This window comes from Mesocricetus auratus, unplaced genomic scaffold (genome assembly GCF_017639785.1).
Source record: "Mesocricetus auratus isolate SY011 unplaced genomic scaffold, BCM_Maur_2.0 Super-Scaffold_100009, whole genome shotgun sequence".
Taxonomy (NCBI): domain Eukaryota; kingdom Metazoa; phylum Chordata; class Mammalia; order Rodentia; family Cricetidae; genus Mesocricetus; species Mesocricetus auratus.
The window spans coordinates 60,136,400-60,159,964 of record NW_024429193.1 but is presented as its reverse complement, the minus strand read 5'-3'; the positions used below and the strand labels follow the sequence as shown (position 1 = coordinate 60,159,964).

At 49.2% G+C, this 23,565-nt stretch overlaps 3 protein-coding genes and 1 non-coding gene across 7 annotated transcripts in view; all 4 read left to right on the top strand.

The window, feature by feature from the left end:
• The window catches only part of Otud7b (OTU deubiquitinase 7B), a 59,105-nt gene extending 53,694 nt beyond the window's left edge, over window positions 1-5,411 (top strand). For all 3 annotated transcript variants that reach the window (XM_040752208.1, XM_040752207.1, XM_040752209.1), the window contains one exon: window positions 1,309-5,411. In XM_040752208.1, coding sequence (XP_040608142.1) covers window positions 1,309-2,508 — 1,200 coding nt within the window. In that variant the 3' untranslated portion in view covers window positions 2,509-5,411. The remainder of the gene's footprint in view (window positions 1-1,308) is intronic.
• A 2,435-nt stretch (window positions 5,412-7,846) lies between these two features.
• On the top strand, window positions 7,847-16,622 carry Mtmr11 (myotubularin related protein 11). Of its 2 annotated transcripts, XM_040752210.1 has the most exons (18): window positions 7,847-7,998; window positions 8,128-8,262; window positions 9,245-9,320; window positions 9,696-9,817; window positions 10,171-10,231; window positions 10,364-10,506; window positions 11,134-11,209; window positions 11,315-11,450; window positions 11,649-11,736; window positions 11,844-11,932; window positions 12,016-12,140; window positions 12,529-12,595; window positions 12,965-13,035; window positions 13,511-13,677; window positions 13,946-14,119; window positions 14,681-14,863; window positions 15,249-15,542; window positions 16,017-16,622. In XM_040752210.1, exons 1-18 carry the CDS (start codon window positions 7,975-7,977, stop codon window positions 16,161-16,163), a joined length of 2,178 nt encoding a protein of 725 aa, XP_040608144.1. In that variant the 5' UTR covers window positions 7,847-7,974; the 3' UTR covers window positions 16,164-16,622. The 2 variants fall into 2 exon arrangements, with proteins under 2 accessions (XP_040608144.1, XP_012979284.3); XM_013123830.3 differs by lacking the exons at window positions 7,847-7,998; window positions 8,128-8,262 and adding an exon at window positions 8,667-8,940.
• An 825-nt stretch (window positions 16,623-17,447) lies between these two features.
• Window positions 17,448-21,795, top strand: Sf3b4 (splicing factor 3b subunit 4). Its single transcript, XM_005084248.4, has 6 exons — window positions 17,448-17,597; window positions 17,903-18,031; window positions 18,281-18,823; window positions 19,039-19,245; window positions 20,844-21,017; window positions 21,374-21,795. The coding sequence occupies exons 1-6, from the start codon at window positions 17,564-17,566 to the stop codon at window positions 21,559-21,561; spliced, it is 1,275 nt and encodes a 424-aa protein (XP_005084305.1). The 5' UTR covers window positions 17,448-17,563; the 3' UTR covers window positions 21,562-21,795.
• LOC121142511 lies at window positions 20,571-20,697 on the top strand. The gene has a single exon (XR_005879554.1). It is a non-coding gene; the product is annotated as a small nucleolar RNA SNORA19 (small nucleolar RNA).
• Window positions 21,796-23,565: the final 1,770 nt, after the last annotated feature.

Here is a 23,565-nt window from a genome sequence, read left to right as displayed (position 1 = left end):
GTGCTCTTAACCACTGAGCCATCTCTCCAGCCCCCCCACACTCTGCTAACTACATTCCTTAAGAAACCTTCTTCTTTTGTTCTGGAGATGTAGCTTGAGATTGTCATTGCTGTGTTTGTGCCCCTCACTCTTTGGATACATCTGCTTTGGACACTAGAAAGAGAACGCCAAAGAGTTCTTGGTCATGAGTTCCGGAACAAAGGCAAAGCTATGAACCCTGGAGTGTGGAATGTATAAAGCAGTGCTCAGGCTTGCGTGCCTGTGGTTAGTTAAGGCTTCCTTGAAATTAATTCTGAACATAGAAGACTTGTAATAATGAACATACTGGTATCTGCAAAAACGTTTTTTTTCCAGCCAGGCAAAGTAACAAACACTTTAGTCCCAGTATTTTTGGGAAACTGAGGCAAGGGAATTGTGAGTACTAGGCTACCCTGGATTGTGTAACAAAACCCTGTCTCAAATGAAAGAGAAGAAGGAAGGAAGGGAGGGAGGGAGGGAGGGAGGAGAAAGCCCCCCCCCCAGGCCACGCATCCCGTGCTTCGTTGCTGGGGGACTCTCGGGCTCCCTTTAGAGCTCCTTATTATAGAAGGAGATGGAACTTCAGTGAGTTAGATACCAGATAAGTGTCTTTTCTTGGCCCGTGACACACCTGGCTGAAGCGAGAGGACCGTGGCCTCTCGAGCAGCCTTTGTCATTTCATAGCCCTTCTCTGGAGCTAGACAGTCACTCCACAGATGAAGATGATGGCACACTTGCTTCCTGTGGCTGTGGTAAAGACCGTGACCACACGTGGGGAGCCAAGGGTTTATTGGATGCACACATTCTGACTCCACTCCATCGCTGCCAGGGTGGGGCCACAGGCAGGGACTGACGTGGAGGCCAGAGAGGAAGGCTGCTTACTAGCCTGTACGCCCCACTTTCTTTTCTTTTTCTTTTGTTTGGTTTTTGGTTTTTCAAGCAGAGAAATCTGCATCGCTTTGGAGGCTGTCTTGGAATTCTCTTTGAAGACCAGGCTGACCTTGAACTCAGAGAGATCCGCCTGCCTGATCTGCCTGCCTCTGCTTCCCAAGTGCTGAGATTAAAGGCGTGCACCTTTAATCTCAGCACACTTTCTTACACAACCCAAGACTACCTACCCAGAAGTAGCACCACCCACTGTGGGCTGGGCCCTCCCACATCAATCACTCATCAAGAAAAGGTTCCACAGACTTGCTTGCTTACCATGGAAGCCCTGTAAGATGTTAGATAGGTTCCATGTCTCCCACACCAGCCCAGTGAGGTAACAGTCAATGCTGTTCTCTCTTACAGGCTCCTCTGGCCCAGCCCGAGTCCCCCACAGCCTCAGCTGGAGATGAGCCCAGGTCCACTCCTGAGTCTGGGGAATCCGACAAGGAGTCAGTTGGCAGCAGTTCTACCGGCAATGAGGGCAGCAGGCGGAAGGAGAAGTCAAAGCGAGACCGGGAGAAGGACAAGAAGAGAGCAGATTCCGTGGCTAACAAGCTGGGCAGCTTTGGCAAAACCCTGGGTAGCAAGCTTAAGAAGAACATGGGGGGCCTGATGCATGGCAAGGGCCCCAAGCCTGGGGGGCTGGGGAGTGGGTCTGGGACAAGCAGCGGTGCAGAAACACTAGACAAGAAGAAGAAGAGCAGTTCTCTGAAGAGCTGGAAAGGTGGCAAGGAGGAGGCAGCCGGGGACGGTCCGGTGTCTGAGAAGCCGCCGCCCGAGACTGTTGGCAGCGCAGGGAGCAAGTACAGCCAGGAGGTGATGCAGAGCCTGAGCATTATGAGGATCGCGATGCAAGGGGAGGGCAGATTTATTTTTGTTGGAGCCCTGAAGATGGGCCACCGGCACCAATATCAGGAGGAGATGATCCAGCGCTACCTTGCAGATGCCGAGGAGAGATTCCTGGCAGAGCAGAAGCAGAAGGAGGCTGAAAGGAAGATCGTGAATGGAGGGCTAGTTAGTGGGCCTCCTCCAGCCAAAAAGCCCGAGCCAGATGGTGGCGAGGACCAGCCCAGTGACTCTGCAGCAGAGTCCAAGGCACTGGCATTCTCTACTGGTTACCCTGGGGGCTTTACTATCCCTCGACCCTCTGGGGGTGGAGTCCACTGCCAGGAGCCCCGGAGGCAGTTGGCAGGGGGTCCCTGTGTAGGTGGCTTTCCGCCATATGCCACCTTCCCCAGACAGTACCCTCCTGGGCGACCCTATCCCCACCAGGACAGCATCCCATCTCTGGAGCCAGGCAAAGATGGCGTTCACAGGGGTGCCTTGTTACCACCCCAGTTCCGTGTGGCTGATTCCTATAGCAATGGCTACAGAGAGCCCCCTGAGCCAGATGGATGGGCTGGAGGTCCGCGGGGGATTCCCCCAACCCAGACCAAATGCAAACAACCGAACTGCAGCTTCTATGGACACCCCGAGACAAACAACTTCTGCTCTTGCTGTTACAGGGAAGAACTGAGGAGGAGGGAACGGGAACCCGGTGGGGAACTGCTGCACAGGTTCTGAATGATAGAACCTCAGCCGGAAAGGGGCTAAACAAAGTTAAGCTCAATCTGGCTCCAAGACCCAGCCCCTATGTTGATGGGGCAAGTGCAGGAATGTTTGTGGGGGCTGGAGTGCTGGCAGGCTGGCGAGAGCAGGACAGGGCTAGTACTACCTCGAGGGCTGTACTACTCTACTCGCAGAGTTTGAGGCAGAAGGGGAGACTAGCTCAGAGCCTCTTGCGCCCGCCCGGTCCCAGGGCCCAAGGGAAAGTAGGGAAATAATTGGTGTGTGTGGGTGGGAGGTGGGTGGAGTCTTGGGGGAGGAGCCTGGAAAAAGGTTCTCAGTCAAGGAAAAAACAGACCAAAGTTCATTGGCTTTAGAAAAAAAGCACACGGTGGTGGAGTTGGGAGTATAGGGCGAATCTGAGATACTGAGCAATTTTGATCTTGGTTTGAATTAGGTAGGTGTCAGGCTTGGGTAAATTCTCCTTTCGGAAGGGTCAGGCAGTGTGTGCTTGGCCTAGTTAGAAAGGGTAGGAGAGGGAGGAACTTGAAGGGGGATTCTTTTCCTAGTAAGTTTTATGTTCTTCTAGATAGTCATCTGTCATTCATCCAAGTTTTAGGGGAGATTGCCTGTTACCCCCATATTTTCCTCCTTTTTGAGGACTGACTGAGCTCAGCTAAGAAGTTGTGATAAAAAAGAAGTTTTTAAGAGCAAGTCTTCTTGGGGAGAGAGAAGGGTGGTGAGCAGTCTCGTGTGCAGCTCTCTTCAGGTGATAGGTGCAGAGTGATCTGTTTTTAACTACTTAGCAATAACTAAGCGTGGGTTCGAGTGCACTGAAGAGGGCGGGAGAACTCGGCCACGAGGTCGGCCAGACTGTTTGAAACAAAACCAAAAACCTAGATAGAACACTCCTCTGCTGCTGCATTTCTGTAGAAAGCAACTTATTTTACTGACTAATTTTTTAAAGGAAAAGAAATAAGACCCTGAGCAAAAAAAAAAAAATTTAAAATTACTTACTCCCCAGCACCATTTAAGTGATTTTTTTTTCTCCTTCCTGTCTACTTCTGGAGAATGAAGTTAACATCCTGGCTTCTTTTGTTAAGCCATAGCTGAGCTTAATCTATGGTTAGTTTATTAAAATAATAAAAATACTTTGTAAGAAGAATTATTTTTGATATCAGGGTTGGATATTAGGGTTGGTGTTGAAGCCTGGGATGGGGCTAGGGGCCATTTATAAAGATAGCTAGAGAAATATATTTTAGTGAACCATAGCCACAGGCCCAGATTAGTCCCAGTGAGCTGATCTGCCTTTGGATCCCTCCCTTTTCCTGAGCCAACCCTGTTCTCCAGAGGGGTGGGAATGACCCCAGTGCTGAGAGCTCCCTTGCAGTTTGCACAAAGCACAAGTCTGGACAGCGTATTCTCTGACCAGAGCCATTTCTAAGAGCTTTACACCAGAGGACTAGCCTTCACCGATTGTCCTTTTTCCTTACATTGTTTTTCTGGGGGAAATCATCTATGCAATTGCGTGCACTTGTGGCTGAAGTGGTGTGAAGAAGGGTGTGAGGGTGCTTCTTTGTTCAGAGTGTTGACTGTGCTTTGTTTTCTTTGCCGAGGTTAGGCCATCACTTACTAATGGAGTGTAACCCCACATTTGATCCGAGTCACAAATGACGCTGTGTGTGTGTGTGTGTGTGTGTGAGAGAGAGAGAGAGAGAGACAGAGAGAGAGAGAGACAGAGAGAGAGAGAGAGACAGAGAGAGAGAGAGACAGAGAGAGAGAGTCCTGTCTGCATGTTCCTTCTGCCTAGTCAGGAAAATGATCACACACACCTCCCCTTGGTAGCAAAGCTAGTTAAGAATTCCTGTTGAAATTACTTAGTTTAGGAAGGCTCCCCCCCAAAAAAATCTGAAAGTATCTCACTTCCATATCTGCCAATCTGTTGATGTAGTAATTTCCCATCATAATTTTTAGATAATTTTTGTTTGTTTCTTTGCTATGAAGCCCTGGCTGGCCAGCCTGGTACTTGCTATATGTAGTCCAGGCTAGCCTCCACCTTATAGCCACCCTCCTGCCTTAGTCTTTGGAGTTGTGGGGTCTGAGTATGAGTCACCACACCCAGGTTTCTTTAGGCTGGAGCCTAATCTGAGACAAGCATTTCTGGCAGGTGTCTAATTTAAAGGTCTATACAGAAATTAAAGGCTTTTTTTGTTTTTGTTTTTGTTTTTCTTAGTTGGGTCCTATTCTGTAGCCTAGGCTGGCCTCAAATGTGTGACCATCTTGCTTCAGCTTCCCAAGTGCTGGGATCATACCACCAAGTATATAAACATAATATTAAAAAAACCAGATTGACCAACAACATCAAAATCTTGGGATATAACAGGAATGGTATTAAGGGGAAAGAAGTGAGCCCCGAATTGAACAAGTATGAAGACAAATCCTGTCTCTTTAAATTTTGATATGTTCATAAAGTTTGTTCTTTTTTTACATTTCTTGAGTTTTAAAAATATTGCATCAAAATAGTATTTATCGTGATTCATGCATTTTAAGCACTCCTTCAGTTTTTCCCAAGGTGAATGGATGCCTTGTGCCTTGTTCTCATCACCTTAGACTTGTCCCAGTTTGTGGAGTTGGAGTGACACTGGTGAAACCTGCACCAATGAGCCCCCTCCCCTCCTGACTCTACGGACACCCTGGTGTGGGGTGGGCACTGCTCAGTCTTTCTCCCACAGCCTGTGTGGATGCCTGCCTGGGTGGGTAGGAAGGAGACAGCTGGGCAGGGAGGGGGTTTCCTACAGAATAAAACCAGGGAGGTTGCTCTCCATTGACTGCTGTGTTTGGACTTGATCTGTTACTAGATTGTATTTACCACTCTGTTTAAAAAAAAAAATGAGGACAAATGAAGAGAAACAGAAACCTTGTATCACGTTTGTTTTTATTTATATGGTACCCAATCTTAACTGTTTGCCTTTTCAAAGCAAAAATAAAAGGAAATTCCAGGGAAAGGGAGGGAAAGATCATGTGAAAAAAAAGATTTTAGGCCCTTTAACTTTTTATTAAATTAGTTTTATTTGGGCGGGTGACTATTAAGGCACCAAAAGGCCTTTCCATTCTAAGGATGAGGGACTCTGAGACTTTTTTTTTAAATAAGGGATGGTGAACTTTATTTTTCATTCTTTTGGGGGGCAAAGAAGGGGTTGAACAGGATGGAGTTTAGGAATAATGTCTGGAAAGCAAACAAAGATGGTCTTGTGTGGGGTTTTTTTTTCGTTTTGTTTTGTTTTGCTTTTGTTTTTGTTTTTTTGGTGTTTTTGATACAGGGTTTCTCTGTGGCTTTGGAGGCTGTCCTTGAACTCACACTGGTCTCAAACTCACAGAGATCCGACTGCCTCTGCCTCCCGAGTGCTGGGATTAAAGGCATGTGCCACCACCGCCTGACTGTCTTGTATTTTTTGGAATAGACAAGCCCATACAATTACTGGGGTGAGAAGTGAGGGAGGGTTGTGTGGGGAGCATTCAAGTGAGTAAAACGGCCAAAGAGGATCACGTGAGTGACAGGAAGGCAGGCCCTGTATCCCTCGGTGAGGCCTGGCCTCATCTCTCAGACTTTACATGTAAGTGCAATTACTGATGTTAATGCAGGGCATCTGGAGTCCTGCTGATGTACTGGAGAGAGGAGATAGTCAGGGTTCGTATTTTTCTCCTCTCCACTTAACATGGTTACACTCCACCTTACACTCTCTGCCCTGCCCCCAGCTTCCAGCAAATACACCAGAGGGCCAGCCTCCAAGTTTCATGCTGGCTAAACTGAGAACTGCAAAAGATTTCCTCATACTGTGTTTTATAAGTAATATAAATTATGTCTTTTTATTTAGTTTTTAAGATGCAATTTCTAAGAGTGAGGGGTGGTGTTAAGCTTCCCTGTTGTGCCTTAAAATAGAAGTACCTTCCCTCACCATAGGCTTCCAAAGTCCACAGACCAATAAAGCAAGAATTACCATGACTATATTGTGCACTTGGGATGTGATCCTGAGCCCAGAGAATGGAGCTGATTCTCTGAGATCTGGTCCTTGCCTTTCTTCCTTCAGCCACACGCCCAAGTTTCCAGGCACTTCATTTTTCCTTCAATAAAGGAGCATTGGGAAATAATGACTGTGCCCTCTTTTTCCAAGGAGGCAGTACCAGCCATATAGCCATAAGTGAGAACAGAATTGGAAGCCATTTTCTGGCTTGGAAACACATGTACCCCAGAGTCTTAAAATTTTCATCTTTACTTCCATCTCCAACTACAGATTCAACGAGTCATAGAGGCACTCTGTCCCTTTTAATAATATTTTGCAGATTTGCAGTTGCAAATTAGGGTGATTGCCTCCTGTTCTTAAGCTGATTATCATACTTGCATGTAAAATCCCTGTGCCCCCTTCCTCCATTGGCTCTGTGGGTTGGGGCAGCAGAAGTGACGGAAGCTGTCTAAGGAGTGGGGTGGGAAGGACCTTGGCCTCTTTCTGTGTTTATAACTGGATCCGTGACTCATCGTGAGTCACTCAGCTCCACCTCCCTCCTCCACTGCCCCTCCCAGCAGCCCTTGCTCCTGGAACAAACCTGTAACCAAAACAGGGGTCTGAAAATGGAAAAATCAGATACGTCTTTCTGCTTCTCTATGCCCTTTCCATCCAGTGGACATTTGGGTTTGTGCAGCAGGTGGGGAAGAGTCTGCCTGTTACCTAACCCTCGGTTGCTACTACTTTGCATTTCTGGTTGGGTGATGCTCCAAATCACCCAATTTATTTCTCTGATTTCTCCCACTTCTAACCATTGCTTCCTCTGTAGTCTGCTGTTCCCATACCTCGAGGTATTAAAGAATAGAGTGAGGCTCTGGTGGGAGAAAAGAGGATCATGGGATTTTAAATCTTCGGGGCACACCTCTTCATATGCTGCTTCCTTATTACAGTCCATACTTTATTCCACAAGACATCGAGGTGTGTGGTGGGATGGTGGGGTTCAGCGTCCTTTTGGGCTTCTACAGTCAGGCTTGCGGGCCCCCTTGCTAGCAAGAACATACCTGTTTGTTCCAGTCTGACTGCTCGTCCTAGCTTCACTATTTCCACAGCTGCAGCCAACACAGGGAAACTTTGGAAGCTGAGGCTGGAAGGATGTGTGCTTGGGGAAGGGAGTATTGAATGTCACGGCCCCCACCTAAGGATTGCGGCCTCTGTACAGACTCAAAAACAATAAAACTGCAGCTCATTAACACCTATTTTGTATTCATTTCCTGTCTTTTCCGTGTCGAAACAAGCTGCCCTCAAGTTACCCTGCCCCTCAGCACCCCACCCCCGCACCTTACCCCTCCCCCCCCCCCCGTCTCCGTTCCGCGACTCCCAGCACCCCATCTCATCTTTGCTTCTTGAGTTCAGCTGGGAAGGAGGGGAAGATGTGATCCTGGAGTTGAAAGGTTTCCAAACCCTAGCTTTCAACGTCCAGAACATGAATCATTCATTAGGAGATCTGGTGACTGGGTTGGAGAGGAGGAGTCGTGTACCTGGGCTGCGCTTTCCAGGGGGAATAGGTGGGGGTGGGGGCGGGGAGGCGGACTTGTAGTGCGTAAAGGCTGGGTTAGATACTACGACTCTTTCCTAGGCTTTCAGCACTCCTGACTCCCCTGGTGAGATCTGCTTGCCGAAATACCTGTACTACATCTGCATCCCGACGCACCAACTTCCGCCCACTCCACTCGACCCTCGGCCTGTCACGCTCTCCGGAAAAGAAGACAAGGTCCGGTTCCCATCTGCATCCTTTTCTCAACCCCTGTTGTTAGGTGGTCAGAGGAGGCTGAAGATCAAAACAAAGTCCAACAAGAACATAATCACAAAATCCATAAATAAACCAAACAAAAACAACTTGTTTCCTAGCATTTCATTTCTCGCTGAACAGTACAGAGAGCTGGTCCAAAATGTTTCCATTTAATAATTGCATCACTGCTCCCCCACCCTAGCCTCTAATATTCACGAACAGAAAGAGAATAGAACGTGGAGTTGGGTAAAGGGAATCAGTATTCCCGTTACCCCATCTCTCATATTTCTTAAGGTCCTCCACTCCCTTTCTACTTTCCGAAAAATTGTGCGTATTCTCCTTTAAAGGGGCTGGGCATCTCGCCTGCCCTCTTTAGAGTCACTGAAGTTTCCAAAGAGCCTCCCCTGTCTGGGCAGGGCACACCTTCAAATAGGACCCCCGGAACTGTGCTCTTCGTATCCCAAACGCTGTTTCCCCTGGGTCCTCCCTGGCCTCTTTCTCCCCACCTCTAGAATTTAGCCTCTCCCCAGAGAGAGTGAGCATCATTGTGGACTCCCACCCTTAGCTGCTCCGCTCCCGGATGGAGCCAGGGAAATGTGGTGGGGGGGCCGGGGCCAGAGTTTCAACATTGCCCCCCAGAAGGAGCAGCCAGAGATGGGGGTAAGGAGAAATGGGGGCAAGACGCTGTGAATGGGGCTGCTGTGGAAATTAAGAGGGAGAGGATCCAAAGAAGGGTGTATCTGTTAAGTCAACTGTCATGGAGCTTGCTCTGCCTGAGTTGTCTCATTATCCATTAACTAGCCCCTCCCTGTCCTGTCTGCCTGCCCCAGGCCTGAGCTCCTGGTAGTCACTGGTCTCAGTTTCCCTGAGAAGGAGAGGCTCAGTGTGGGTCCCCAAAGGCAGTTGCTAAAGAAATTCCAGATCCTGAGGTTGGGGAGTCCCAGATTAACTCTCCCCTTCCCAGCTCTCTGGACCAAAGTCTGAAGCAGGCAACAGGATGCCGGAGCCCAGCCGTTATCAGCTTGGTGGTTGCCTCCCAGGTAATAATCTGACTTTCCAAGGATCCTTCAGAATTCCTACTACCCCAGCTTTCTTATATTCTCACCACAGATAGCTATGTATTCCTTTCCTCAAAGTGTTTCTGCCTGAGGCTTGCTCTCCTGTCTCCCAGAGCTGGTGGGGAGCTTGAACCTGGATGGTTCCTCTGCTTTCTTGTCTTGGTTAGCTCTTTTCTTATTAACTAGTCCATGAGCATCGAGTGTCTACTGTGTACCATGTTCTGTGCACTGAGTTGTTAGAGGTTAAAAAAGCAAATCATTTCCCTTCTATCTTACATTCTAGAAAGAAGAGTACTTATGTAGATGTGTGGCAGCATTGGGAACAGTTACAACTTTGCTTCCCTTTTTTCCTTTTAGGGGAGAAGGTCCTAGGGTGGGCACCAGGGCTGAGGAAAGGGCAAGAACTGGAACTTCCTGGAACTCTGATCTGCACTAACTTTAGGGTCACCTTCCAACCGTGTGGATGGCAGCGGAATCAGGTGAGATGCTTAGTATAATAGAAAAGACAGAAGCTGGGCATGGCAGCTCTAACCTGTGACCCCAATTCTCTGGCGGTTGCGATGGGAAGACCATGATCGTTCCAGGCTAGCCTAGGCTACATAGCATTGCTCTCTTTCAAAAACACAAAACAAATAGAAGGACAGCTAGAGTGAACTGGGAAAGGGAGTCTGGATTTGGACATACATGGGTTAGGGGTTGTCTTTTGAATGTATCATTGACAGGAGTTATTTCTAGGGAAGTTGCCTTCTACTGGGGAGGGGAGAGGAAGAGGCAGCAAGGTGGGACAATGATGGCTGTTGGAGGTCCACAGTGAGTCTTGTGCTTCCTTTAGGACACTCCCCTGAGCAGTGAATATGATTTTGCTTTGATCAACATTGGGAGATTAGAGGCTGGTAAGTCTGAGGACTTGACAAAAGGGCTGTCAGAGCAGCCCCCTTCTGTTCTCAGGATGGGGGGCAGGATGGGCTGGAGGGAATTCTCCCAGAGTGACCCCATGGCTATCCCACTCCAACTCTTGACTGCAGTGAGTGGCTTGTCAAGAGTGCAGCTCCTCCGTCCAGGGTCCCAGCTTAAGTTCATCCCAGAGGAGATCCTCATTCATGGCCGAGACTTCCGTCTGCTTAGAGTTGGTTTTGGGACCGGAGGGCTAGAGCCTCAGGCCTTTCAGGTAAGAATGCTTTCATTTGAAGAACTCTCACCTGAGAAAACCAGTGTCCACAGGGTGGTGGTGGCGCAAGCCTTTAATCCCAGCACTCGGGAGGCAGAGGCAGGCGCATCTCTGTGAGTTCGAGACTAGCCTGGTCTACAAGAGCGAGTTCCAGGACAGCTTCCAAAGCCACAGAGAAACCCTGTCTCAAAAAAACAAAAAACAAACAAACAACAAAAAAAGAATCCTCTCCATGCTCCAGGGTGTCCATTCATTTCTCTCACTCCACTCAAGGAGAAGCTAAAAGGCTGAAGTAAGTCTCATGAGGGGAGGGAGGGGCCTGAACTGTAGTCTGGCTCTGTCAGTTATGAGCAGTGACTATGGGGAAGTTTTTACCTCTGAAAAATGTGAAGAGTTGGATAATATTCCCAAGATTCCTCCCCCAAATTAACATTCTATGAGTCAGTGGTTCTAGATTTGTTTCTCTGACCCCAGTACCCACTTGTGGAGGTCCCCTTCTCTAGGGCCTGTTTTAGCGGCTCTGCTCTCTCTATTGGAGGTGAAGACAGTAGAGTAACACATGCTCTAGTTCATTCTTTATACTTATTTAGTCTAAGGATAAAGGGTGGGGTATGCTCTCCTCCCCAGGTAACCATGGCCATCGTTCAAGCCAGAGCTCAGAGTCACACCCAGCAGTATAGAGGAATAACCCTGAGCAAAGTTGGTAAGTGACAATGCTTTAGGTCAAGGAAATGGGAAGAGAGTCTGAGACAGAGGGGCTAGTTGGGTAAAATATTTCTTCTTCCTCTGTGTTTCACTCCTGCTCCAGGCAAGGTATCTGGCTCCAGAAAACCACCTATTCCTCTCTTGGAGACTTTAGAAGACTGGGAAGCTGAACGCAAGAAGCAAGGGGCCAGTGACTGGAGGGTTAGCACAGTCAATGAGAGATTCGACATAGCTACCAGGTGATGTCCCTATCCACCACAACTCCTGCTGCCCTCCAAGTCTTCCCAGAGTTCCTTGCTTCTCTGAGCCAGTACTTCCCATAAACTCCAGTCTCTATGACTGTTTTAAAACCAGAGATCCCTTGGAATGGTCTTTCCAAAGTAACTTCCATTAGCAGAGGCCACTGACAAGCTATGGCATCACTCTTCATTTTGCAGCCTCTCTGGTTACTTCTGGGTCCCTAATCGAATTCTGGACAGTGAGGTCAGAAGAGCATTTGGCCACTTTCATCAGGGCCGTGGACCGGTCAGTCTGAGATGAGAGGGTCGGGGACAAGGGATGGGAGGGCTTCCTGTGAGGTCATTGTCAAGGCATAATTCTTCCACAATGACCCTTTTCTCACCCATATGAAGCGCCTGTCCTGGCACCACCCTGGCGGCAGTGACCTTCTCCGATGTGGAGACTTCTATGTAGCCAGTGATCCTAACAAAGAAGATATCAGGTGAGGGGTGTGATGAGACTCAAGGGCTAGGTATTCTGAGAAGATGCCTCGCTTTAATTCCTGATTCCCTCCCTTCCCTTCAGAGCAGTGGAGTCAATGCTACAGGCGGGGCACTCTGATGTCATCTTGGTAGATGCTATGGATGAGATGCCTAGTCTTGCTGATACCCAACTTGCCCACTTGAAGCTGAGGGCCCTTTGCCTGCCTGGTGAGAATAACCTTTGAGCCTTCAACCCTAACCTGGTTTACTATTTTGCATATTATGAATAATCCTTTTGCCCAATGGTCTCTCACTTTTCTATCCTATCTTCATTTCTTAGTTTTGCCAACAGTTTGTTTTCTCCAATTTTTTGTTTTGTTTTGGCATTTCTTTTTTTTTTTAATTTTTGGAGACAGATTCTCACTGTAGCCCTGGTTGACCCGCAGCTCACTATGTAGACCAGGCTGGCCTCCATATTAGAGTGATCTGTCTGCCACTGCCTCCCAAGTGGTGAGATTAAAAGAGGGCATGACACACCTGGCCCTATCATACTTAACCCATTAGGGCATAGACCTGGATCCTGATCTCTTTGTCCTTCTTGATCCCTCTCTGCTAGATTCATCTGTAGCTGAAGATAAGTGGCTCTCGGCCTTGGAAGGAACACGATGGCTGGACTATGTTAGGTATGCCTAGACTTCTAATCTTGATTAATAATTCCAACTTCTAGCCAAATATAGTAGCACACACCTTTAGTCCCAGCACTCAATGCAGGGGCGGAGGCAGGTGGAGGTCTGTGAGTTAGAGTTCAGCGTGGTCTACATAGGGAGTTCCAGGTCAGCCAAAGCTACTAGTGAGACTCTGTCTCCAAAAACCAACCCTGCCTCCCAATCGCACTCTCTAGCCTTCTCTTGACTTGGGCTTTCCAATGGCCATCCATAAATCCATCCCCTTCATTTCCCATGAAGACTGCACTGCTGTTTCTCAGAAGGAGCACTTTTTAGAAATCTGCTGCTCTTCTAACTCATTACCCCCGTCTTCACATGCCCCTTCAGATCTTGTCTTCGGAAGGCCAGCGACATCTCAGTATTAGTGACATCCCGGGTCCGGTCTGTAGTACTTCAAGGTGAGCTCTTTGGATCAGCTCCTTTCATTCCGTACCTTTTCCTTCATGCGACTGAATAGTGTGGATGGGGGACAGAGCTCCCTGGTGCCCTTAAATACTAGCATCCTTCTGTTCATAGGAAGCACTTGTACCAACACATCCTTCAGAGCTTCGCGGTCTCCCTACTGTAGTAGTTGTCCCCAACTCTAAGCTGCTCCTAGTCCCTCTGCTCCCTTCATCAGTGGATGGGGACAGCACCTGGGATGGTGGCTTGGGAACTGTGGCTCTGCTTCCTCTGTGACACTGGGTGTTTCTAGAAGGTGAAGTTTATGAGGTGAATCATTCAGCTTTGTTTTCTTACTTCTCTGTGTCCTTTCAATCCTGCTTCCCCTTCCTTTTCTTTCCGTGCCCCCCCCGTCCTCTTCCCGTGTTTCCTCTCCTCATTTCCTCCTGCCCTAGTTTCTTGGACCCCCTTTTTTGTTCCTTCATCACCCAGAGCGTGGTGATCGTGATTTCAATGGCCTCCTCTCTTCACTCGCCCAGCTGCTTTTGGCCCCTGAAGCCCGGACATTGCTTGGTTTCCAATCACTAGTGCAACGAGAGTGGGTGGCAGCTGGACACCCCTTCCTGACCAGGCTTGGGGAAACTGGGGCCGGTGAGGAGGTAAGAACACTTTAGCTTTTGTTTTTTGGGGGTCATTACTAAAGAAATGAGGGTGAGAAAATGATGTAGCGTAACCCATTGGAAGTGAGCCCACTCCGAATGGACTGTTAGGCTGAGGGAACCCTCTGATGAATCAGGCTCACACCTCTATTCTCAATTCCTATCTTACCCCTGACCTCCTTAGGGTCCTGTTCCCTGGGTCCTCTGTTCTGTACTGTTACTCCCTTCTTTAGACCCTGTAGACTCTCCATCCTCCTTTCTTTTCTAGGCCCCAGTGTTTCCTCTCTTCCTTGACTGTGCCTGGCAGCTCCTCCAGCAGTTTCCAGCTGAATTTGAATTCTCTGAGTTCTTCCTTCTTGCTCTGCATGACAGTATCCGGGTTCCCGACACCCTCACTTTCCTGAGAAACACTCCTTGGGAGCGTGGGAAGAAGAGTGGGCAGGTTAGTGACCTCTAGTTTTTATTTTTTTTCTGTAGCATTTCAAACTTTGAAATCTGGTCCTGATTTATGAAAATTGAGTTTTGTGGAAGGGGTTGGGGGAGCTCACTCCAGATTAGACTTTTGTTCTACACGTGATGCCTGAAATAGGAGGTAAGGGGGTTGTAATTTGTTTCTGGATGTGGGATGCACACACACACTGGTTTAACAATCCTGGTTTAAAAGTTTGTGTGAGCACATTCGTATGTGTGAGTGTAGATATGTGAATGCAATAGTAGCCCTGTGGAAGCCAGAGGACAGGCCCAGGCGTCAGTCCCCACCTTCTACCTATTGCTTGTCTGCTGCGTACTCCAGGCTGGCCCCTGAGCTGCCAGGGATCCTCCTGTGTCTGCCTCCCATCTTCCTGAGGAAGCACTGAAATTGCTGACCCTGAGCTGTGTGTCTGGCTTTGTGTGGGTTCTGGGGATTCAAATTCAATGTCCTCACCCTCACATGGCAAGTGCTTTTACCCACCAAGCCACTTGCTGAGTTCTAACCACCCCTTTTCTTGCTTCTGCTGTCCAGTTCAACTCCTATACACAAGTTTACACCCCTGAGTACGCCCAGTCCTTAGCTGGGAGCTCTGTTCATCTACAGCTGTCTGTCTGGGACTGGGATTTACGCTACAGCAAGGAACAGATATCACAGTTCCTTAATCCTGGCTACAATCCGGAGTGTCGCCCAGATTCCTGGCTCCCTAGACAACAGGTAAAATGCCTACACTTCAATTCCCGACTTCCCCAGGTTTAGACTACTAGATGAGCTATAGAAAGACATGAGTTCCTCAGAGAAAGCAACCACTATCTTTTACAGCTGTCACTTGTAACCTGTCTTCAGCAAGACCCATGTGCCTCAATAGCAGACAGCATTCTGTCTTCATTTCTGTTTGTCTCCTTGTTTCATGGCCATATATTACAAGTGTCTCTAAAATCAAGCTAGTAAGTCCAAAGCCCCAAAGCCTAGTGAGACATGAGCTCAGAGGGGGCTTGGGGTTCAGTCACTGGTACATTGAGTTGGTGTGTCAGCGGGGTTCTCTCCCCTTCAGAAAGCAGCAGTCTTCTCAGTTGCCTCTTGACTTCACTTTCTCTTTTAGGCAAGCTTCACGGTTCCCGGGCCCCCCAGTTCTGTGTGGCTGTTCTCTAGAGGGGCCCTGACACCCCTGAATCAGCTCTGTCCTTGGCAAGATGGTCCCTCCTTGCGGGCAGTCTCTTCTCACTGGCTCCCTCGACCTGCTAGACCCTCTGAAAGCCTAGCAGATCAGGAATGGGGGCTCCCTTCACACTGGGGAGCTTGTCCTTTACCTCCTGGGCTACTGCTGCCTGGATATCTGGGACCTCAGATCAGGCTCTGGAGACGCTGCTACCTGAGGGGAAGGCCTGAGGTTCAGGTGAGAAGGGAGGACAGACTGGAAGGGGAGACAGAACTGGAAAGGTAAAAGCACTGGAGAAACTGAGGGCCATCCATTTAGCAGACTGGGCCCACCTGGATAACGTGTGGCTGGAAAACTGACCCCCCGGCTTGGATCATGCATAGTCTAGGGCAGTCAGAAGAGGAAAGAGCATTTAAGACTCTGGAAGTAGCAAGGATCTTAAAAATAGATACTACCTCTTTTGTCAGGCAGTGGTGGCACTGGGGGGGGGAGGGCAAGAAGCTAGCTAGGAGATGGCCGTGCATGCCCTAATCTCTAATCTTACCACTTGGGAAGCAGAGACAGGTGGATCTCTGTGAGTTTGAGGTCAGCCTGGTCTACAGAGTGAGTTCCAGGACAGGTGCACAGAGAAACCCTGTCTTGAATGAACGAGAAAGGGGGGGGGGTAGATTTGCAACAACATACCTTTGTACCCTCCTTTCCCTCCCCCAGATGGGCTCCTCAGCTCTTACAATCTCTGGCCTCCAGGATGAGCTCTCTTGTCTTCAGGAACTATTAAGAAAATTGACACCAAGAATATCTCCGGAGGATCACTGCAAGAGGAGAGATCCAAATACCATCCTCTCCCAGATCCGGTGACTCTGCTGGCGTTCTCGAAGGCAGGGTGGTGGGAACGTGGAGGGAGCTCTGCTCTTCTTTGTATCTGACGCCAGTGCTTCTGCGGTCACTCCAGCCCATAAAGGGGCTCACTCAGTGTGAGTTTCTGTAGCAGACATGGTGCTACCAACCCCCAGCTCTCCCCCTCTTTGCTGACTTCCAGCTACTTTTGTTTCTCTTGAAAAAGAAACAAAACCACTTCAGAATGTCCTTTTCCCCCAGGCAATTCCATGCCACTTAGATGACAAACTGTCAAAACTGAGATCAGTTCCAACAAGATGTCCTAGAGACTTTTCTCAACCCCTCACCACTGCTTTGAAATCCAGTTTCTTAGTCTTCTGTGGGAATGAGGTGAATAAGGGAGACACCCTTTCCTGCCACTGAATATTTTTGTAGTGGTATTTCTATTTAAGGAATTCATTAAAGCACAGTATTTCTACACATGGCCGGTATTGTTTCTTGTGTTGAATGAAGATCTCAGCAAAGCGGTTGGGGTAGGGTAAGCACTGAGAGAAAAGCACCCAGATTATTGATACGGAACTAAAGGACCCAAATCAGGTGGGGCTCAGCGGAATTCACATGAAATTTGCAGAAAGAAGCACCACTGATTTTTTTAACTTTTGGAGACAGGGTCTCTCTGTGTAGTCCTGGCTGTCCTGGAACTTGCACTGTAGACCAGGCAGGCTGGCCTAGAACCAGGCCTAAACCAGGCAGTGGTGGCAAATGCCTTTAATCCCAGCACTCGGGAGGCAGAGGCAGGCGGATCTCTGTGAGTTCGAGGCCAGCCTGGTCTATGAGAGTGCGTTCCAGGACAGCCTCCAAAGCCACAGAGAAACCCTGTCTCGAAACTAAAAACCCCCAAAACACCCGCCCGCCTGTCTCCCGAGTGCTGGGATTAACGATGCCGTCACGCCGGGAGAAAGGCTCTCTTTGTATCTCTTCTATAGGAGAAGGGGCAAGAACGAACGACGCTGCCGGGCCCAGAGCGTGTTCTGGAGGTGGAGGCCGAAGCGTCTTTAAGCGTCAATAGCCCCGGAACACACGCGGTACGGCGCTCATTTCCTCCTCCCTGCGGGGCCCCGGCCAACGCGGACCGCCCCTGCCCCCGGCACATCTCCCTGCGTCGCAGGACACACAGGCCTAGTTCAGCTCTTGAATTTGGACGGGGGAGCAGTGACTGTCTGACAGTCGGCAGCTGCTGAGGACTTCCGTCCCACCCCGGCGTCGCCGGAGCTCCAGAGCGTCCCCAGACCCGCGCCCGACTCCTAAGATGGCCGCGACCACGGCCGGCCCCTCCACTTCCGGCCCCTCCCCTGCCGTGGCCCGGAAGTGGAAGTCAGTGGGCGGTGCTGCTGCTTGGAGACGGCGGGAGCCTTTTCGCCATGGCTGCCGGGCCGATCTCCGAACGGAATCAGGGTAATTGGGAGAGAAGAGCCCAAGATGGGCCCAGCGGGGGTGGAGGGCCGGTGAGCGCCGGAAGCGGTACCGCCAGGGTGCGAGGCTAGACTTCCCCGGTGTGAGGCCACCCTGTGGGTGCTGGCCTGGGCGCCGGGTGCAGGCCGAGGCCTGCGAGGGCTGATGCTGCTCGACCCGGCTCCCGACGCACCCCCTCTACCCAGCACGTAAATGAGACTCCTCCGGGAAACCCAGAAGGAGCGCGGACGGGCGGGGGTGCTTTCAGGGCTTAGTGACGTTTTCTACCTTGTGCTCTCTCGCTTCAGATGCCACGGTGTACGTGGGCGGTCTGGACGAGAAAGTGAGCGAACCGCTGCTGTGGGAGCTCTTCCTCCAGGCAGGGCCAGTGGTCAACACCCACATGCCAAAGGACAGAGTCACTGGCCAGCACCAAGGTGAGTGAGCGAGCGAGCATGGGCTAGCGGCCCCTGAAGCGTCCCAACGCTGGCCACACCTCTTTGGGGATGATCTCTTTCCTTCAGTTGACAGTTGTTTCACGGGTGTTCTCTTAGCTTTAGTTTGAAGGTGCTGGGGCCGTTCTCAACGGAAGCGAGATCCTTCCCTCTTGTTCTTTGTTTGGAGGCTGGGGAGTTAATGTGCCATTTTGAGTCTTCTCCTGAGTAGTCTTTTCTTCAATTCCCCAGGCTATGGCTTTGTTGAATTCTTGAGTGAGGAAGATGCTGACTATGCCATTAAAATTATGAACATGATCAAACTCTATGGGAAACCGATACGGGTGAACAAGGCTTCGGCTCACAACAAAAACCTGGATGTAGGGGCCAACATTTTCATCGGGAACCTCGACCCGGAAATTGACGAGAAGTTGCTTTACGATACTTTCAGCGCCTTTGGGGTCATCCTACAGACCCCCAAGATTATGCGGGACCCTGACACAGGCAACTCCAAGGGTTATGCCTTCATTAATTTTGCCTCCTTTGATGCTTCGGATGCAGCAATTGAGGCCATGAATGGGCAGTACCTGTGCAACCGCCCCATCACCGTGTCTTACGCCTTCAAGAAGGACTCCAAAGGCGAGCGCCATGGCTCAGCAGCTGAACGACTCCTGGCAGCCCAGAACCCGCTGTCCCAGGCGGACCGCCCTCACCAGCTGTTTGCAGATGCGCCCCCTCCACCCTCCGCACCCAACCCCGTGGTTTCATCCCTGGGTTCTGGGCTTCCTCCACCAGGTAGAGCTTTTAGTTCAAGCTGCACCAGTGAGGCGCTTGGGAGGGAGGGTCAGAAGGCAGACAATCCCTGAGGAGTGAGCGGTTACTTCAGTGGGCAGGCATGGTGGGAGGTGGTTGGCTCTCTTTGGGAGACTGGAGTCTAGTGTGCTGAAGCAGGCTAGAGCTCTGTAAGACAGTCTCTTTCTTCACTAGAGGGACACTCGTTTCTCCTACAGGCATGCCTCCTCCTGGCTCCTTCCCACCTCCAGTGCCACCTCCTGGAGCCCTCCCTCCTGGGATACCCCCAGCCATGCCCCCACCACCTATGCCACCCGGTGCTGGAGGACACGGCCCCCCAGCAGCAGGAACTCCAGGAGCTGGGCACCCTGGTCATGGACATTCACATCCTCACCCATTCCCCCCAGGTGGGATGCCCCATCCAGGTAAGTGCTCTCCTGGAAGCGAGTGGCTGTCACTGCCTGTCCCGCTGCTCTTTGTCTTGGGTGGAGATAGTCCAGAGTTCCCCTTTCCTTCAGAAAACACTACCTTGTGTACTTCAGCTCCCTCCCATTTTACCTCCGTTTTTTACTGTTTCTGCAGAATAGCCTGTACTTACTGTTTTTTTACTCTCAGCCTCTCCTCTGACTCCAAGGTAGTAGGCCAGTTGCCAAATCTAGGCATCATTTTTGCTTCTTTATGTGTTTGTGTTTGTTTCATTTTCAGGACAGGGTTTCTCAGGATCATGGCTGTCCTGCAACTCACTCTGTAGACCAGGCTGACCTTGAACTCAGAGATCCACCTGCCTCTGCCTCCCAAGTGCTGGGATTAAAGGTGGTACCACCACTGACCAGCCGTTTCTGCTTCTTAACCACTACTATACATGTGACTAGCTATGTATTACTGTTTGAAATTTTTGTATTTTTCTGTTTTTCTGGATTGTCTATGTGACATTAACCTCAGCAATCTGGGTCAGCCCCTTTTTCTGTATGTAGATTTTGCACTTGGTTCTCCTTTCTGTGTTATCTGCAGTGTTAAATGTGCAGGCACTGATTCCTTGTGGGTCTCTAACCCATGGTTCTTGACAGCTGGGCAAGGCTGCTGTTGAACCCACTGTTTACTTCCTCCTTCCAGCATCTCCTTCTGTAGCCCTTGTTTGTAGCAGCTAAGTTCACAGCTCTGGGAGTTTGTACACTCTGTTATCCACTTGCAAGTTTACTGCATGTTCCTGCCAGGTGCTGCACGCCAGCACCCTACTCTGCTGTACATATACTTACTGTGGTAATCTCCTATCTCTTTGACTCTAATTTCTTCTGTCTTTGATCTTCTTTTCCTAAGTAATTTTTCTAGGATGTTCATAGGCATTTCCTTAAAATTCTTTTGTTCCTCGTTACTTACTGAAATTGCCATAGAACGTTGTACTCAGGTTTCTCCTGATGGCCTGGTTATTGGTATTTTCATGTTTGCTGTTTGGTCTTACTTTCTCCCTGGAGCAGTTGATATCTACTCTGGTCCTCTTAAGGAACCCTTTTTGGTGGCAGTGACGGTGGTTTCTGCCCCCCTGATGCTGTTATTAAAAGTGTGCGCCACCAAAGGCAGGCAGAGATCTAAGTGGTGGGATTAAAAGTGTGCGCCACCCTGCAGGCCTTCTTATTGGCCTTTGCCGTGGGGTGTGTCTGCCATCATCCCCATCCTGTTGTAGAGCAGAAAAACTGCTTGCTGTATGCTTTGCTGTCGGCTTCTCTATGCTTGAATCCTAGAAGAAAAATGAGCGCACATTTCATTGTCTTTTTTCTCCACATCAAGAAAAAAGGTATTTCTGATGTGCTAAACAAACTTGAAGGTCAATTAGCAGCGTGGCTATGTTAACCATTGCTGTCAGTCACCTTCAAACAAGTGTTGGTTTAAAGAAAAGACAATCATAGGATGATGAAGAGCCTGCAGAATTGGTTAGATTTTACTATTGAAAGGCTAGAGCGTCAACCCTGTCTTAATCTTTTGTCATTTTGTTCTGTTTTCTTTGCCCTGTGTTTTATTTTTATAGGGATGTCTCAGATGCAGCTGGCCCATCATGGCCCCCATGGCCTAGGACATCCCCATGCCGGGCCTCCAGGCTCTGGAGGACAGCCACCACCCCGGCCACCTCCTGGAATGCCTCATCCTGGACCTCCTCCAATGGGCATGCCCCCCCGAGGGCCTCCTTTTGGATCTCCCATGGGTGAGTGGGTGCTAGCCCCTTCCTTACCCTTCCATATATTTATACGTGTGTGTGTGTGTGTGTGTGTGTGTGTGTGTGTGTGTCTGTGTGTGTGTGTCTGTGTGTGTGTGTGTGTGTGTTAAAGACACGGGACCTCCATACCCACAGAGTATGCCTCAGTGCTAGGGTTCTAGGGGCCTGTGTCAGGAAGCTGTTGATTCTGCATGTATTATTACAGCATTTTTGTCATCGCTCTCTCCCATGTCCTTTCTTTGACTTCTCACATTTCTTCTGTTCTTATTCTTATCCCCTACTGATCTCTCAGCATCAACTGCTTCTTATTTTCACTTTACTAACTTTTCTTTTTCTTCCTGCAGGCCACCCAGGTCCCATGCCTCCACACGGTATGCGTGGGCCTCCTCCATTGATGCCCCCTCATGGATACACTGGTCCTCCGAGACCCCCTCCCTATGGCTACCAGCGGGGGCCCCTCCCTCCACCCAGACCCACTCCACGGCCCCCAGTTCCTCCTCGTGGTCCACTTCGGGGCCCACTTCCTCAGTAAATTGCCATCCTTTGTCTCCCTCTTATGTCCTCTCAGTATCTTCATTTCTTGGACCAATCAGAGTTGCTATAGCTTGTCATGGCTAATGTACTGACCCCTCTCAGCAACTCTGTCCCCATTTCAATGTCATTTTTTTCCATAGGGGTTTTTCTTCATTTTGTTTTAAAATGTTGATTTGGTCCTAATTGTTTTACCAAACAACTTTAGAGAAAATAAAATTATACTTCTTGCTTATTCTCTGGTGAAGTAACTTTTACTAGAAGTCAGGGTATTGTGGTATAAAAGAGGAAGGTGTTTACATTGTAGTTTTTTTTCTGACTGCGGCTGTTGCTGGGCTACAGTGACTTAACTAGCAGACGTCTGCACTAGAGCAGTCACTTCTTAGAGTAGACCTGGTTTGTAACATTGGGAACATTAACAAGAGAAATGAAATATCTGGTGATATGTTAGTAAAAACGTAACGCACGAAAGAATCCGTTGGAGCGCTGTGTGAAGTTCAGTTGGAAAGTGTCGGTAAGGAGCTGGTTGTGTGAAACTGGTGAATCCACACACTACAGCACTGTGCAGCCTTGAAACAGCCAAGAGGGAATGGGGAGGAGTGCATCCTTGGCAGTTGTCAGGTCCTAGGCTCTGTCTTTGACACCAGAGGGAAAAAGATTCTTGTGAAATATGTGTAGGTGGTAGGTCGTAGTAAATGAAATTAATGCGTATTCGTGTATTTGCACAGTACATGCCTATATAGGTGATGTGCGTTACCTATCTAAGGGGTAGCACACGAGTGTGTTTGCTTATATTTAAAAAATTGATCAATATCTATTTATAAATTATCCCTGGGAAGATGGTCTTTGGAACCCTGAAACCCTGGGGTTGTCTTGGAACTCACTGTGTAGACCAGGCTGACCACCAACCCAGAGATCGTCCTGTCTTTGCTGGGATTAAAGGTGTGCACTACCGTGTTCAGCTGAACCTTCACTTACTGTGTGTACTCATAACGTGGCTTTTCATTTGGAGCCATATAAATGTCTTAAGTAATTGCCAGACAAAATGAGTAAGGGCAAATAGATGTTCATTTTCAGCATATCAAGTTTATATCTTATTCCTAATCTTATTCACATTCTTTGCACCTGTGTAACATTTTCATGGTTCCTACAAAGGCTCTGTCTTCTAGTGGTGAGGACACAAGCTTAGCGAGTATTGCTGTCAGATCTGAGACAAGACACAGTTCCTGAAACATGTTCGGGGAGTGGGGTAAAAGATAGCTGACATGGTCTAGAAGCTCAGGAGGACTTTCTGAGAAGAATGGTGATGTCCGAATGTAGTCTTCTGGTCAGAGATGGTCTTAATGGCCAGGCATGGTGATACTAACCAGGCATGGTGACTCACGCCTTTAATCCCAGCATTCAGGAGGCAGAGGCAGCTGGATCTGAGTTCAAAGCCAGGGATACACAGTAAGTTCTAGGGCAGCCAGGGATACACAGAAAAACAAAAATGATGGTCTAGGCTAACCTTAACTCAGGCTGACCTCAAACTGCCTTGTTTTCCTGCCTCTGCTCATAGAATGCTGGCATGAGGGTTCCACAGCTCCTGGCTGAATTTCATCTTGAAAGGTGGACTTTGGCCATGCACTGGGCAGATGTTACACAGAAGCTGTGTGTTATTGAGACCAGCGGAGGTCAGAGGGGGTGGGGGTCTCCTGGAGGTATTAGTGCTTTTTATCTCTTTTCACTTGATGACCATGGAACGCTTCAAAACAACACTGAGGTAAAAGGGAGGATGCTACTTCAGCTGTGGCCTTTCGGCTCGGGATTCCAGCTGCCTGGTTAATACGTGTAGCAGACATCAAGGTGGTATGCTGACTAGGCAGGGGGAGGTGGATCTGCATTGGAGATGGAAATATGGGAATCACCTACATACACAGCAACACAGTTGTGGGTCTGCATGATGTGAACAAGGGGAATGAGTAAGAAGCTAGAAGGGCCCAGTGCCGAACCTGAAGAAACTGGA

Coding starts and splice junctions, on each gene's coding strand:
- Mtmr11 (XM_040752210.1), top strand. CDS start 7,975: ATGAATCATTCATTAGGAGATCTG. Junction 8,263..9,244: donor TCTCCGGAAAAGAAGACAAG/GTCCGGTTCCCA, acceptor TCCCCTTCCCAG/CTCTCTGGACCAAAGTCTGA. Junction 9,818..10,170: donor GTGGATGGCAGCGGAATCAG/GTGAGATGCTTA, acceptor TGCTTCCTTTAG/GACACTCCCCTGAGCAGTGA.
- Sf3b4 (XM_005084248.4), top strand. CDS start 17,564: ATGGCTGCCGGGCCGATCTCCGAACGGAATCAGG. Junction 18,032..18,280: donor AGTCACTGGCCAGCACCAAG/GTGAGTGAGCGA, acceptor TCAATTCCCCAG/GCTATGGCTTTGTTGAATTC. Junction 21,018..21,373: donor TCCTTTTGGATCTCCCATGG/GTGAGTGGGTGC, acceptor TTCTTCCTGCAG/GCCACCCAGGTCCCATGCCT.